Below are 13,590 nucleotides of genomic sequence, written 5' to 3'. Positions count from 1 at the left end.
CAATTACATAGAGAATTATGAGGTTCTTCTAAAATTTTCCAAATACTCCATTCTTCATAATTCCCTACGGAACTTATGCTAGAAAATGAACTAATAAATTATTTCATCAAATGCAAGGAATAATAGTTGTGTTCCATAATTTTTTAAAAGTAGTTCGGTGCCATAAAATTCAGATTAGTTTAAAAAGTACCCTAATTTTGTGAATTTTATTTTAAAAATTACAAACGTATATGTGTGTTTTTCAAAAAGAATGGGCTTATCTTCATTTTCTGTATCACTTAAAAAAGTTTCATGATTTTTAAAAGTGATTTGGAGGTCATTTTCCAAATTTAGCTCAGAGAAGTGATGAAAATATAAAATAAGAAATCAAAATTAGAACTCGGTGTCACGTTGGGAAGGGAAAATTTTTTGGGTCAAAGAAGGAATTGAGTTATCTTTTGGGATCAAATAAGGAATTTCCTCTAATTAAACGGCTTAGATAAATTTCAATTTCCTTTTTTTCCTAGAAACGAACTCGTGGAAATTAACTCAGGGAAAGCTATAATCCAAATGCAAATCACATTCAAATAGTAACCAAACACAGATGTAACCGGAGGTGCCACTCTATAATGTACTGAAAAGCAATATCCCAGTTGATCAGTCTGTAACCAGCATAGAAGAATGAGAGGAAACATTAGCATTAAAATCAGCATGACAGCATCCTAACAGCTCGCCATTCTTTTCACGATGTGTGTGCATGACGGTATCTGCCTGTGATGTGCCTAGCCGCTAATCCTCTGAAAGAAATAGAGGTAGCCCATATCCTTGGGCAGGTCGACAGACGCGGCAACCTTGCTGTCGTTGAAGATTGCCCACCTCCCGTCTTTGACAACATGGGCGACGTAGTGCCCGCAGTGGGTGGAGGTGCCCATATGGCTGACAAAAGCCATCAGCTTGTATCCTGCAAAACAGAACATTGTTATAGAAAATGAATGCCAACCTTACAGAAGAGGATCAAATAATTTACAGTTATACTTAAATGGGTGAGTTTGGAATACTCAAGTAGTCAAGTATGCTATTCTAGATAGGAACTTGCTTATCTAAGTTCATATGTTATCCATGCTTTTCATATTTTCTTGGAGTGACAGCCAATTCAGTTTTTGCTCCTAGTTTTCATGATAACATGGTACGAATTGGCATGGCATACGCACATTAAAGAGGTGAACCTTTCCAAACTTCAACATGGCTCAAGATGAGTACTGAGCAATACAAAGGGCTAAAGGAAACAAAGGGATTAGTGAAACTTACTGCCACTGCCATCTGGAACGTGAGTGCCATCAGCATTTACATTGCTGGTTGAAGAGTCAGCAGATGCTGAGCTCGATGCTTCGGGGTGGCTGAAAATCCAATCGGTAGCTTGCTCGATATTACCACCCTGACGCATAACAAAACAAGAGTCACATTAGAACAGGGCCAAAAACAATGCAAAGCTGGCATGGAACAGTGAAACAGGGGAATGCAAGATTTAGCAGGTGAGTATAGGAGCAGATTGGCAACCATTAACTTTCTGAAGGTTAAGAATCTTAATACCACTGCCTATTCAAAACGACAAATCAAAAAAGCGAATCTTACAGAAGCTTTCAGGGCCGTTATGGCAACATCTTCTGGAAATCCAAAGGAAATGAGAGTTTCAACACTTGCTTCATCAACTGATTGTTCAGAAGCACGCGAATCATTTGATATGGGATCATTTATATCTGCATCGCATAATAATGCTTAGATGAAGAACAGTTTCTTCTATCGCAGTTCTGACTTCCAAGTACAAGCTGATTACTTCATGATGAGAAGTGGTTATGAACTAAAAAGATCACATTAGCATACCAACCTGGATCATCCATGTGTGAGAGAAGCCAATTCATTGCCTCCTCAACTCCGGTGTTTGATGTGTTAATAGCAGCTTTCTGACAATGAAGGTAATTGAATCCCATGCTTGCAAGCTGGGACACAATATCCTCACTGGCAACAGTTGCAGCAGGCTCAGCTTTGTTGTCACCGGAAGCTGAAGCAATGCAAAGTCAAAAAAGCTGAAGAAAAGCACATTATAGTTATAGAACTAATGAATGAAATTCTAACCTCCTTCAGGTAGCAGCTCTTCCCCGGGCTGCATACCCTTGCTGCGCATATGCGAAATATCAATTGTATCTGGCACATCTATATAAACATCTGAGAGAGAAATAAACAGCCATGAGCCAAGATATCAAAAATAGGGAGCAAAAATAATAGTTGAACACCCAGGCAGAATGAAAACTAGTGCGGAATTGTGGGCGAACATGCAAGTACAACTAGGAACAAGTACTGCTTATGCTTACTAAATCTCAGCCACAACAGGAAATGATGAATCAGAGCTGAAATACAAACAAGATATTGCTGACTAAAATCACACTCCAACCAGAACTAGGAAAACAATATATCATCAAATTGTTTAAAAACATATATTCCGAAGTGTGAGATTGCTGAAACATTTATTGATTCTAGTCAAACTCAGGACCAGTTGCTGCATTGAATTATGGATACGGTTAAGGTGGATTACTGGCTTAGAACAGCCTGAAAAATGTCATGTGAATACTGGACATGGGCTGTACTGGAAACTCTCTATGAAACCAATTTTTAATGGATTTAAAAATCATTTAGTCAGCAGCACGCATGTTCACATAAAGAGGGAAGTATTACCAAGTTTCTTTGGCACCCATCCTGCCTCCAGTACAAACTTGCGCATATGCAGCACCAGGTAATCAGGAAAGGTGTTGAAGCCAGCAGTCCTGCACAGAATATTTCTTTGTTTACAACCATTCATGCTACATGTATATATAATGTGGAAATAAGCAGCTACCCCATTGTTCATCAGATATCACAAAGACCCAGTCATCAAAAGCAAACACAATTTCAAGTCAGTGCCATACCACCTGTTCTACAAAATATTCTCTACAATCAGAACTCAAATGAACAGAGGAATCAATTAACTTTAAAGGGGTTTCCACAATTCCTGAGTAACAATCATGGGCTCAAATCCTAACATTGAAGATAATTGCAAATACCAGGAGTAACCAGGAAAGTTCAGTATTAGTATGCAGGTCATAGAATTAATTTATGTTAACTTGTTTGGTTTAAGGTGTTGATGCTGATCTGCTAAAAGTAGCACATGACTAAACTGCCTTTTTGCCCAAGTCAACAGTTTCCCACTTGGGCAACTTTTCATGTCAATGAGCAGGACTGAAAAGTGGTGATTAATCGATAAGCCAAACAAAAGAAAACTGCCTTACAAGTTACGCAAAACATTCCAAAACAAGGGCATTACTAAAAAAAAGTAGCAATGAAGTACTGCGCTTTCACATGACAATACTATCATATCCTTTAAAAATTGTAGAGTTCAAAATGTGCATACTTGGTGGCAGTCGTCTTTGAATTTAAAGCAGTGCTGTAAAAATCAGGAATTTCCTCTGGGCCTGAAAAACTTGCTAAGCATGCCTCCAATGGGACTCGAGGCCTCACAATTTCCTCATTAGACCTGTTATGGAAAGGCAGCATTAGCCATAAGCTAACACTCACTAGGTACTGCATGAACTATGGATGATTGAATGACTTACACTTCTTTCCCATCCAAGTCCATTGCAGCTTTCTTCTCACGAAAAGCTTCTAGCTGCTCTGCATGTCAAACAAATGTCAAGGACCTATACATTTCTATGTCACAGCAGTAAATATGTTTAAAGCTACCTTTATTAGTTGCCTCATGCAGTGGTATGCTCAAAGAAAGAATGTAGTCCGACCGCTTGTTGTAAGAAACTTTCCCAGAAGGGCACTGGACCCTCTCCTCAATAATGAACTTGAAACCTGAACAAGGATTTAACTCATGGTTCCCAGGGTTTGCCTGCTCAACTCGGTCAAGAAGGTGAAGGAAGAAATCAAGGGCATCCTGGATGAATAGATAGATATTAAGACTTAATACACTTTTTCATAACAAAAACTATAGTTGTTGATATAAAAATAAATACTAAAAAATGCCAGTTACCATAGCTTATACTCCATGCATTTCAAAATATTTTACACTTATGGCAAGCTAATTAGTTCATTTTCAAAACTAATTAGCTTGTCCCAAACATCATATAGATTTACAAGAAAGTAGTTATCATGGTCGAAAAGAATTCTACCTGTTGCCTCATACTTGAAAATTCAGAATGGTTCGCAGCAATAACTGACTTAAACATACCAGGACGTATCCCTTCCTGCCCCTATCAAAATAAACACACAACATAGAGGAAATGTCAGAGTTCTGATTTATTAATACCAAGGGTACTTCTGCAATACTTTGGATGCTATGAGTGAAGTGAACAGGAGCACAACCAGATTTGCTTACAACAATACAGAACTTATAATCTCATTAAGCTAGAGTGCAGCAAGCAAAGAGTACACGATGTTTCACAATAATGACATCTGGAGGAGATAAAAAGCCAACAATATAAGATCATTTAAGCCTGCATTAAACGTTTGTACAGTCTAGAACGCAGGAGAGCTGAGTCACTCAAAGCACTTGTATATCCCCAATTCAAAACACAAAATGGAACAAAGGTTGCGGAAAACCTCACTTGTTTGCAAAACATCTTCCAACAGACACTCATCCCCTTGACTAATCAAGCATAACAACATGCAATCGCCAAGGGTGCTCACTGTAGCACAGCTAAGAAAGCCTATATTCCTTTCTGTTTCTCTTGAATAAGCAAATCTGACCCTATGTACATGGATTTTAATATCACATACAACGATTTTGATGTTTCCCAATCAGATAAAAGAAGTTTACCAGTTGCCGTCCATCAAATGCAAAAGCAGACCAGTACGTTGGTCGATAATCAAGAAGAAGTGTGAACTGGTCTTGCATAACCCTTACTATGGATGCAACAAGAAAGCAGTCTATGCTAGATGGAACCAACAAACAATCATTATTGGCATACTAAAAACACCAGGATAGAAAAGGTAACAACCAACAATTGGAAGCCATTGCAACAAATCAATATAAAATCAAATTCATACCTCCTTATTTGGTGCAGAATATTTACCAGAGAGCAAACCATGTCCTAATTTTGTCCTATAACAGAAGTAAACAAGCATATAAGAGCAAAATACATATTGATCAGCTCTTACATAGAAAATATAACTGCTACATGATAGCTTGAATGGAAGCCGATGTAATTTTTTCCTGTTAACCAAGCTTTATGCTTGATTTCAACATGTTAACACTTGCACTACGTGCAAAGTGCTTACCCAGGTGACCCGGGCTGTGTTTCCCTTGTGGTGGCAGGAAAAAGGGTTGCCTCAATGAATGATTTTAGGGGTGATCACTCCATTTGTAATGCTGTTGTACTCGTAATTGTAATGGAACTTATAGCCAAGTTATGATGCTTTGAGTATAAGGAGCAAGTGATCAAATATCAAAGTAACGTATAATCTTGAAAGACATATTTAGCAGGTAAAGCTAAGAAAAATGTATCAGACATCAACTAGATAAACAAAATTATCGCACATGCAGATGAACAACACCAGATGATAAGCACTTCAGCTAGTGTAAACTTACATCTGCATGTTTAGGTCCATTGTTGGATCAGTAGGTGCAGTTGCAAATGCAGCTTTCAAACTCTGCTTCTCAAAGTATCTGAAATGAATAAGGGGTCATGTGAAAGGGGAAAAAAGACAAATGTAACAATGGATGAAAAATGAATGTGATAAAGTAAAACCAACCTCGATATGAAAGGATGAGTCGAAAACATGACTTGCATTATCGAAGCCATATAGCAACTGTAAAGAAGGGTATTTGTTTATATTACATGAAGCGAAAAGAAGACAATATCATTAAGTCAAATCACCTTACCTATTCCCTAGGTTCGCAAGACCAGTATAACCAGGTCCAAATAGAAGTTCAGCATCTTTTCCACTTTCTTGTATTCTATTCCAGTCATAATTTGTATTGGCATCAAGTTCTCTTTCAGCAGTAGTCATCTCAGTCTGCAAGAACAAAATGAAACCAGTTCCATTAACGTAGCCTCATAGTATAAACCATGTAGTCAAACATAAATTTGTAACTTAAAATATGGAAACAAAAATGAAGAATCTTGTATCACCATTACTAACTTTTTTTGTTTTAATCCTGTCAAATATCACATCCAATGAGATAGCTGTTTACAAATAACTCCTAGGGCAACAGATTCTACTCATAACTTCTTCTTTCTTTGTTCAGGAAGGGTTTAGAGCATGCAAGCAACCTTGGTATCAAGCATCAAGAAGTTGATGAGCAATTTTAATATGTAGTTCAAATGTTATCTAAGTTTGGAGGGCAATCTACAATGAGAAAGTTCTGTAGCATATCTTTGTCACTATGATAATTCAAGATCTGATTCTTCTACAATTTAACACAACAAGGCTCTACTAAAAAGAGCTAAATTATATTACACTAGATAAATGACACAAATCAATTATAATTGTTCACCTTTTGAAGTGAAGAAAAATCGATACCAAAATGTGACAAGTGTTGAGCTAATAGTGGATCTTCAACACTATCGTCTTCCGGGTATGAGAAAACGTCTGAGCTGTCGCAGAAAATATGGCATCAACAGGTATTTATTTTAACAAATGATAAAAGCAACTTCTGTGAACTGCGTAGATTAATGAAATAGATCTAGGTGTTTAAGAATGAGCAGGTCAATGTGTGCTCTTTTTAACAAATTGTATGCCAACAGTGTTTTCAAAATTACTTTCCTCCAGACATTTTCTTTAAAATTTTCACGCCTCTGAAGGCAACTCTAAACATTGGTTCTATCACTGCATCTGTGCAGCTATTTAATTATACAAGTAAAAACACTTCAATGTTAAATCTACCCATTAAAGTTCATATGATCCAAGAAGATACTCAAAAGTGCACTAATTGCTGACAAATAAAAATGTTGGCTGTTTGTTTCCAGATCAAAAGCTCTGTAACTGGAGGTACCAGTAACTTGTGAATTCTAAGCGGCCATTTACTGGTATCCCATTATTGAATCCTGATGGGATAAATAGCACATCCAACAGGTGACTGACAGCAACATGTATGCTTCAGTAAATAAATGGAAATAGGAAGGCTAGTTATATATAGAAAAGGTAAAATCATCCCAATGCACTTCTTCTAAATATCATTAAGACACCATTTTCTAAAATTTCCATACTAAAACGAGAAAGTCCAAAGTGCAAAGGTTTAGGTGTACAATTACCTGCTGCTTCCAAATCAGCAGTAATTGTTCCAAGCTTTACTGCAAGAGGGTATTTGGTCCGTTCGTAGTGTTCAATTGCATGATTATTCCCACCACTTCCATCCCAAAGCTTCCTCCCGCAAAGGATCATACCATCAGTTAAATTCAACCAGAGGTTCTCAGTTTTATCGCATTTGCTGCACTTCCATCCAGTTGGAGGCACAATAACACCATTTTCTAGCTGCTGCAGATCCATAGCATATTCACTAATTTTCTTCTTGTCAGCGACCCAAGCAGCTAGTTGTTGTTTTCTGTCAGCACTTTCAGCAAGGATAACCTTATCAACTGCAAGCCTAACCTGCATAGTGTAATATACATACTAAATTAAAATGCATACAGCAGATTTAGCCTTCAACTTGTTGCATAAAGGGTAAAAACTACCTTCTCTGGCAAGTCAACTGAGGGGAATGGTAGAGAGATAAAATCAGGTAAAATGACGATTTCAAAAGTATTGTCATATTCAGGTTCTTGATCACCAAAGCCTCCTTCCACGCCTATCAATTGTGGAAAAACTCGTTAATGGAGATCATAACTGTCTTATGCATATACATAAACTTAACAGAAGTGTTATATGCATGTCCTAATATTTGTAAAGGTGCAAACACAGGAACACACTGTACAGTTCAAACAAGTATCTACCTCAATTATGAAATTCAGACATATAGACAACTCTTACACCACAAACTTAGCATTATAGTCAACATACTAATTAGAAATGATATGAAAAAAAAAACAGCAGCAACCCACATAACCACTAAAAATTCGAATACATTACACGGTCTTAATTTTTTAGATAATAGCAAACAGCATAATGCAATACCACATCCTTGCTATAAAGCATTCCTCAAGAGAGGCTTCATCAACAAACAGAAAGGCAAATATATTATAACATTGCTAGAGTAATTTCGTGACACTGTTGCACAATTTACATATTTCGTGTGAATTCAGATAGCAGATACAATGCAGCCATTCTGTCTAACATAATTTAATCAATAATCATGATAAACAAGTCCTGGCAGAAACAATGGCATCACCTAATATGGAACACATGATTCACTTAGGCTGTAAACAATTAGAGCTTGAATTTAAAACATAACTGCATAAGCATGCACGTGATCAGCATAAACACAGCATATGGTAACTAAATATTTACTGTCTGAACTTTTGGCTTCAGTCAAGCTATGCAGAATGGCTCGTGTCCAAGTAAGAACTCATACCTATCGCAAGGAGGGTGGGCTTCTTAAGAGGGCGATCCGCCTCGTCCGGCTCCGGCTTCTGGCGCCGCACGATGTGGAGGTACACGGGGTTCCCGGTCTTCTCGAAGTTCCACTCCACATGCTCCCTCCCGAAACCCAGGAACGAGCTCATGTCCACGTACAGGCCCCCCTCCGACCTCTGCACACACACACGCACACGGCGCCGAATCGCGTCAAACCCTAACCCTAGCAATTCGAGGCGAAGATGAGGAGGAACACAGGGGGGACAGGGCGCACTTACCGGGGTGTCGAAGGAGACGCAGCACTCGTCCTTGTGGATGCGGTTGCCGGGCTCCGGGATGCGGACCTTGTGGAGGTGCGAGCGGAGGAGATCCATGGCCGCGGGCGGCGGCGAGCGGCGCCGGGGGAGGGTCGCGTCTAGGGTTTTGGAGGGACGGAACGGTGAGACAACGAAAGTGAGGAAGAAAGCGGTATTAGATGAGGGGGAAGGGAGTTAAGTAGGAAGCATGGTGGGGTAAGCTAAATCCAAGCGTTCGGCCGGCCTCCTTAAGTTTTCTCAAGAGATTTTTTTTTGCCAAAATACATTTAAACCCTTTTCTTCATCAAACACCAGTGCCCTACTGCACAATTTTCTCCGTGTGGAATTCTAGAACTGGCCCTTAATTTGATCACCGGAACTCCTCGGCAACACGCATGATTCTCAAACCATAGCATGCCTTTTTCAAATCGGAAGAAAAACATAACATTGCTGGGGTAAAGTTTTATCATATACTCGTCTAACACCAAGAGTAACTAAACAGAGAACTACTCGAATTATATGGCAAGAAATTTGTAGATACGATGTTACAATTTCCAGAATTTGGACGAGTTCTTATAATTCCTACAAACGAACTGTACCGTGCAAAACTTCACATGCAAAAATGCTCCCCTCTTCAAAGTTCCTTTGCTAAAAAAGGGCTAGTATGTGACCATACCTCGAACGAATTTGCAGATGGAGATGATTCGATGCAAACATTGCAAACAAACCCACCATAACATTTGCTCGATGAGAGCCACAGGTGTTCGGCCTGGCGTCGAGAGGAATGCAGAGCGTCCGTTTGATTGTAATGAACATTAACAATCACAGCAGGATGACATCAGGATACTCGCCAAGAGCTGAGAACCATCTTCCAAGATCTCATCCACATCCATCTCAACCCGATGATGGCAAATGCTCACCCAAAACGAGGAATCAGAGTCGCACTATATCAATTCAACTTTGCGAGTTGGAATTGGATGCTGGAACCTGAGATTCCTTTCTTGTAAATTGGGGTTGCCAATCCGTACTTTTCCTAGCCATGAAGCATCCATAGTCTAGCTAGATGCAGCACTACATCACAACACGAAGGCACATTTACAGAGATGCAGCAGGGGCGAACTCAGAATTCAGAAATCAGAGCATGGCCATTTGAGGAATCAAGGTGCAAGTACAAACAAGATAGCTGACAGACACTAATGCTGGATATACCCAGATTCTAGTTTTCTATACAAAAGCTAGTGCTAAACCACTTCTTCAGGTTTACTGCATGCTACTTCCACAACCATATGTTCAGACAGGCAGTTCAGTTGTCACCATCCACATTCAGAGGGCAACTGTAACACACCAGCAGCACAGCTGAGCAGCTGGCAGCTAATGGTGTGACAAAAGGGGCGTCCATAAATAGTTAACAGCACCACAACCAGAGGCGAGCTCATCTCCAAAGCTTGACATACTTGTCATGGCCTGTGGAAGCCACCAGGCCGGAGCTCGATGAGGCCACAGCTGAGACAAGGCTGCTGTGCGCTGCAATGGTCATGCTCCGGTTCTCTGCCATGTCCCACAGCTCCAGAGACTGCACCATTCAGCACAGCCCACAGGTAAGCATACGAAACATTTCAAAGATGCACCGACGGCGTAGAAACGGCAGCTGCAATCGTCATGGAATTGTGCTAAAGCTATTCCGAACTTGAGTATATCATAGATGCTTCATGGTAGCTAATGTTCATAGCATTGCCTACTATGCTGCTATGCTGCTACTTATGGATATTTGTGAGACTTCAAACAGTATCACTTGTGTTAAAAGATATGCTCTGCTGAACTGAAGTTGCAGCGGTTGAAATCTCTGAAGGAATTGAATAGTTTAAGGCCAATCTATGAAGTTCAAAGCCCCATCTAAAAAAGGCAACCTAGATCCATGCAATCTAGTTTTGGATGAATCATGAGTAAAAGCCATACAAGATAAAGTGACTTGCCTGGTAACAGCCAATGACAAGCAAGGATGGATATGTAGGATGGAAAGCACATGAAGTCAACTTTCTCCCACGGCAGTTAAGCTCATTCACACAGCTCTTGTCGTTCAATGACCACACCTTCACTATGTCTTCACTGACAGACAAACATATTCTCCAGTGGGATCCCAGCACAAGGAACCAACATCCTTGGTGTGGCTCTGTAATTTCCAAGAAAATAGGACTATCAGAGCTGCTTTAAATGATCTCTTACCAATAACAGGGGAACTATATTGATTAATATATAAAGGTTGCTGACTATGTTTAACAAGATTTTTTTTAGATAAAGGAAGCTTTATTCCAATATGAAATAAGGTCCCAGCCTCTGCATTGAGCAAGGTGTGACTTGCAAACATATTCAAGTTAACAGCAACTGTTACAGTGCACCTCAGTCACTTACGCACCTCAAATCTCCTCACGCAGCTTGTGTCTCCACATCCAGAATAGAGACCATATTATCTGAAGTGTTGCAGATATCCTCCATAACTTGGTTGGAATCTCAGCTGGGCTGAACCGCCCTGCATAGGCATTGAACACAGAAAAATTAAATTACTACAATAACATGCAGCAGTCTTAGAGTTCGAGGGAAAAGAAAAAGAGAAACTAAGGAGACAGTCCTGTCACATCATAGACGATCTGCTGATCGTGCCTGGTGACAACTCACTTTCTTTTACCTGGTGACAACTCACTTTCTTTTACGCGCTATTCACAAGGTATATGCCATATATTATCAATGCTTGCTACCAATTAAACAAGTTGATATGATATGAAATGTCAGATATATTTAATAGGTTGCTACTCAGCATGCAAGTTAGAAATAACTCTTTCTGTTCACAAAAAGAAGAAAATTACAGGCTGACAAAAATACTAAACATGTAAAGTTGAGAAACCTTGAAAATTCGAACATTGTTTCCATGCTTGATGCTCCAGAATCTGATCTCATTGTCCCCATCACAAGAACAAATGAGGTCATCCTTGTTTGGGTGGAATCAAGTGACATAACAGATGCCGAGTGCCAGTGAATGTACGGATTGAATACCCTGCTGCAAAGATCAATTCCAAGGAATAGTTAATTTTGTGAAACTCTGCATGGTGAAACGTGAATGACTTAACATATGGACACAATCAAAGGAAAGGTAGGGAACATGGATTGATGACATATACTTACATTATCGGCATCCCAGACCCTCACGGTTTTATCAAATGAAGAGGTGGCAAGGCGAGGAATGTTGGGCTGAAGCGCACGTCAGTTATCAGCAGAGAATGCTCCTCCAATATTGATTTTTGTTTCAAAGTTTCAGCATTCCACAGGAAACCTGCATTGCGAGTTACAAAAGGTAATTAGTAATTACACATTTCAGAGCTAATGAAAATTTTGAACATAAAGTTCCATGACTATATCAACTCCACTGAATAGCTTAGCAAGAACAACAGTACATGCTTTTACCTTCTTATCATGACCTCCAGTAGCGAGCAGTTTTCCATCTGATGAGAAGTGGCAACATAGAATGCTGCTTGTGCTTGCTTGAGCTGAAGACATCTCTCGGAGGATATATCCTGAATCAACATGTAAGAGAAACGAAAAGCAGTAGCGAAAGCAAAAACAAATTAGACTCAACCATATAGTATTAATCCGATGCATTGAACCCACATATCACATATGGTCTAGCCATTTGTGACAGACCAAGGACAAATTACCGGAGTCCCTAGGGTGTCCTCAAAGGTTATACATCAATTTCTTCGAATGGAGTCTTTCTGTGTAGGTCCAGTGCCAACTTAACAGCAACTCAACTATAACTCTATAAGTAGATGTATAATTAAATAGACAGGATAGGACACAAACCTTTTGCAGAATTGATACAGTGGCTGCCAGCAGCTCTTAGATCTATGCCATCATGTATTGGTTCCACATTATCTTCCATGGAGTCATCCTCCACATAATGATCCATATCAACCTAGAGTCAAGAGATACCATAAATAAATTCAACAAGCAACACAGGCTGCATACAATATTTGTGCAACTGGCTCACCAAAGGTGTACGCAAGCATAGAGCAAACTTACAAGTGGGTTAGTTGGTGAACCCTGGGGATCAGAACCATAAACAATTAAAGCCTTAGATAAGCTAGCATGGTGGGGCACTTGTGGTGTTGATATGGTTTCTCCTGGAGAATGTGCGGAAGGAGTTGAGGGTGTTGAACGGGGGAAGCTCCAGCAGTATTCGTAGTACCAGAACTATTAGCTGGAGTTGATGATGAGATAGGCTGTTTGCGCTTTCGCCCAATTTTATTCTTAGAAACCTGTGAGACATAAACCATAGGAAAATATGGATCCTATTATTTTAACTGAAATTAATTAAGAAAAAAAAAGATGAATAAGAGGGCGAGACCTGTTTATTTCCATGGAAAGCCACAGTTACACTTCCATCGCCCATTTTTTCCTGCTCGCCTGCATTAAAAGTTGAGCTTTGTTGTTGCTGGCTCAGTAGTGGATGTTGGAGGAGCTGTTGCTGACTGCTACTCTGTTGTTGTTGATGATGATGATGCAGAGCTGCTATCTTCTACAAAATAGAAGATGTAAGGTTTAATTGAAAATATAAAGGGTTTATTTCTCAAATGGTAGTTCGAGAAAATTTCTCAAATGGTAGTTTTAGGATACGTCTGTATTGTACACATATACACTAGCAGCTAGATCACCAAGTGATCAGAACAATATCAGTAGTTCAGTACATCTGATTTTGACACTAAACGTACAATCAGTT

General features: G+C 39.5%; 1 protein-coding gene and 1 pseudogene across 1 annotated transcript; both read right to left on the bottom strand.

Moving 5' to 3' along the window:
- Window positions 1-539: 539 nt before the first annotated feature.
- LOC112878671 (ubiquitin carboxyl-terminal hydrolase 14-like) lies at window positions 540-9,020 on the bottom strand. Its single transcript, XM_025942906.1, has 19 exons — window positions 8,805-9,020; window positions 8,525-8,702; window positions 7,689-7,801; window positions 7,269-7,605; window positions 6,512-6,606; window positions 5,897-6,030; window positions 5,767-5,823; window positions 5,603-5,680; window positions 5,062-5,116; window positions 4,185-4,265; window positions 3,751-3,949; window positions 3,624-3,681; window positions 3,422-3,544; window positions 2,710-2,798; window positions 2,113-2,202; window positions 1,865-2,038; window positions 1,612-1,736; window positions 1,288-1,414; window positions 540-940 (listed from the first exon to the last, which is right to left on the bottom strand). Exons 1-19 carry the CDS (start codon window positions 8,898-8,900, stop codon window positions 762-764), a joined length of 2,388 nt encoding a protein of 795 aa, XP_025798691.1. The 5' UTR covers window positions 8,901-9,020; the 3' UTR covers window positions 540-761.
- Window positions 9,021-10,054: 1,034 nt separating this feature from the next.
- On the bottom strand, window positions 10,055-13,389 carry LOC112878673 (annotated as a pseudogene).
- Between the last annotated feature and the right edge of the window lie 201 nt (window positions 13,390-13,590).

The sequence above is a fragment of the Panicum hallii genome, unplaced genomic scaffold (genome assembly GCF_002211085.1).
Source record: "Panicum hallii strain FIL2 unplaced genomic scaffold, PHallii_v3.1 scaffold_347, whole genome shotgun sequence".
In the NCBI taxonomy this organism is placed as follows: Eukaryota; Viridiplantae; Streptophyta; class Magnoliopsida; order Poales; family Poaceae; genus Panicum; species Panicum hallii.
Note: the sequence above shows the minus strand (reverse complement) of the source record. Positions and strands in the feature narration are given on the sequence as shown.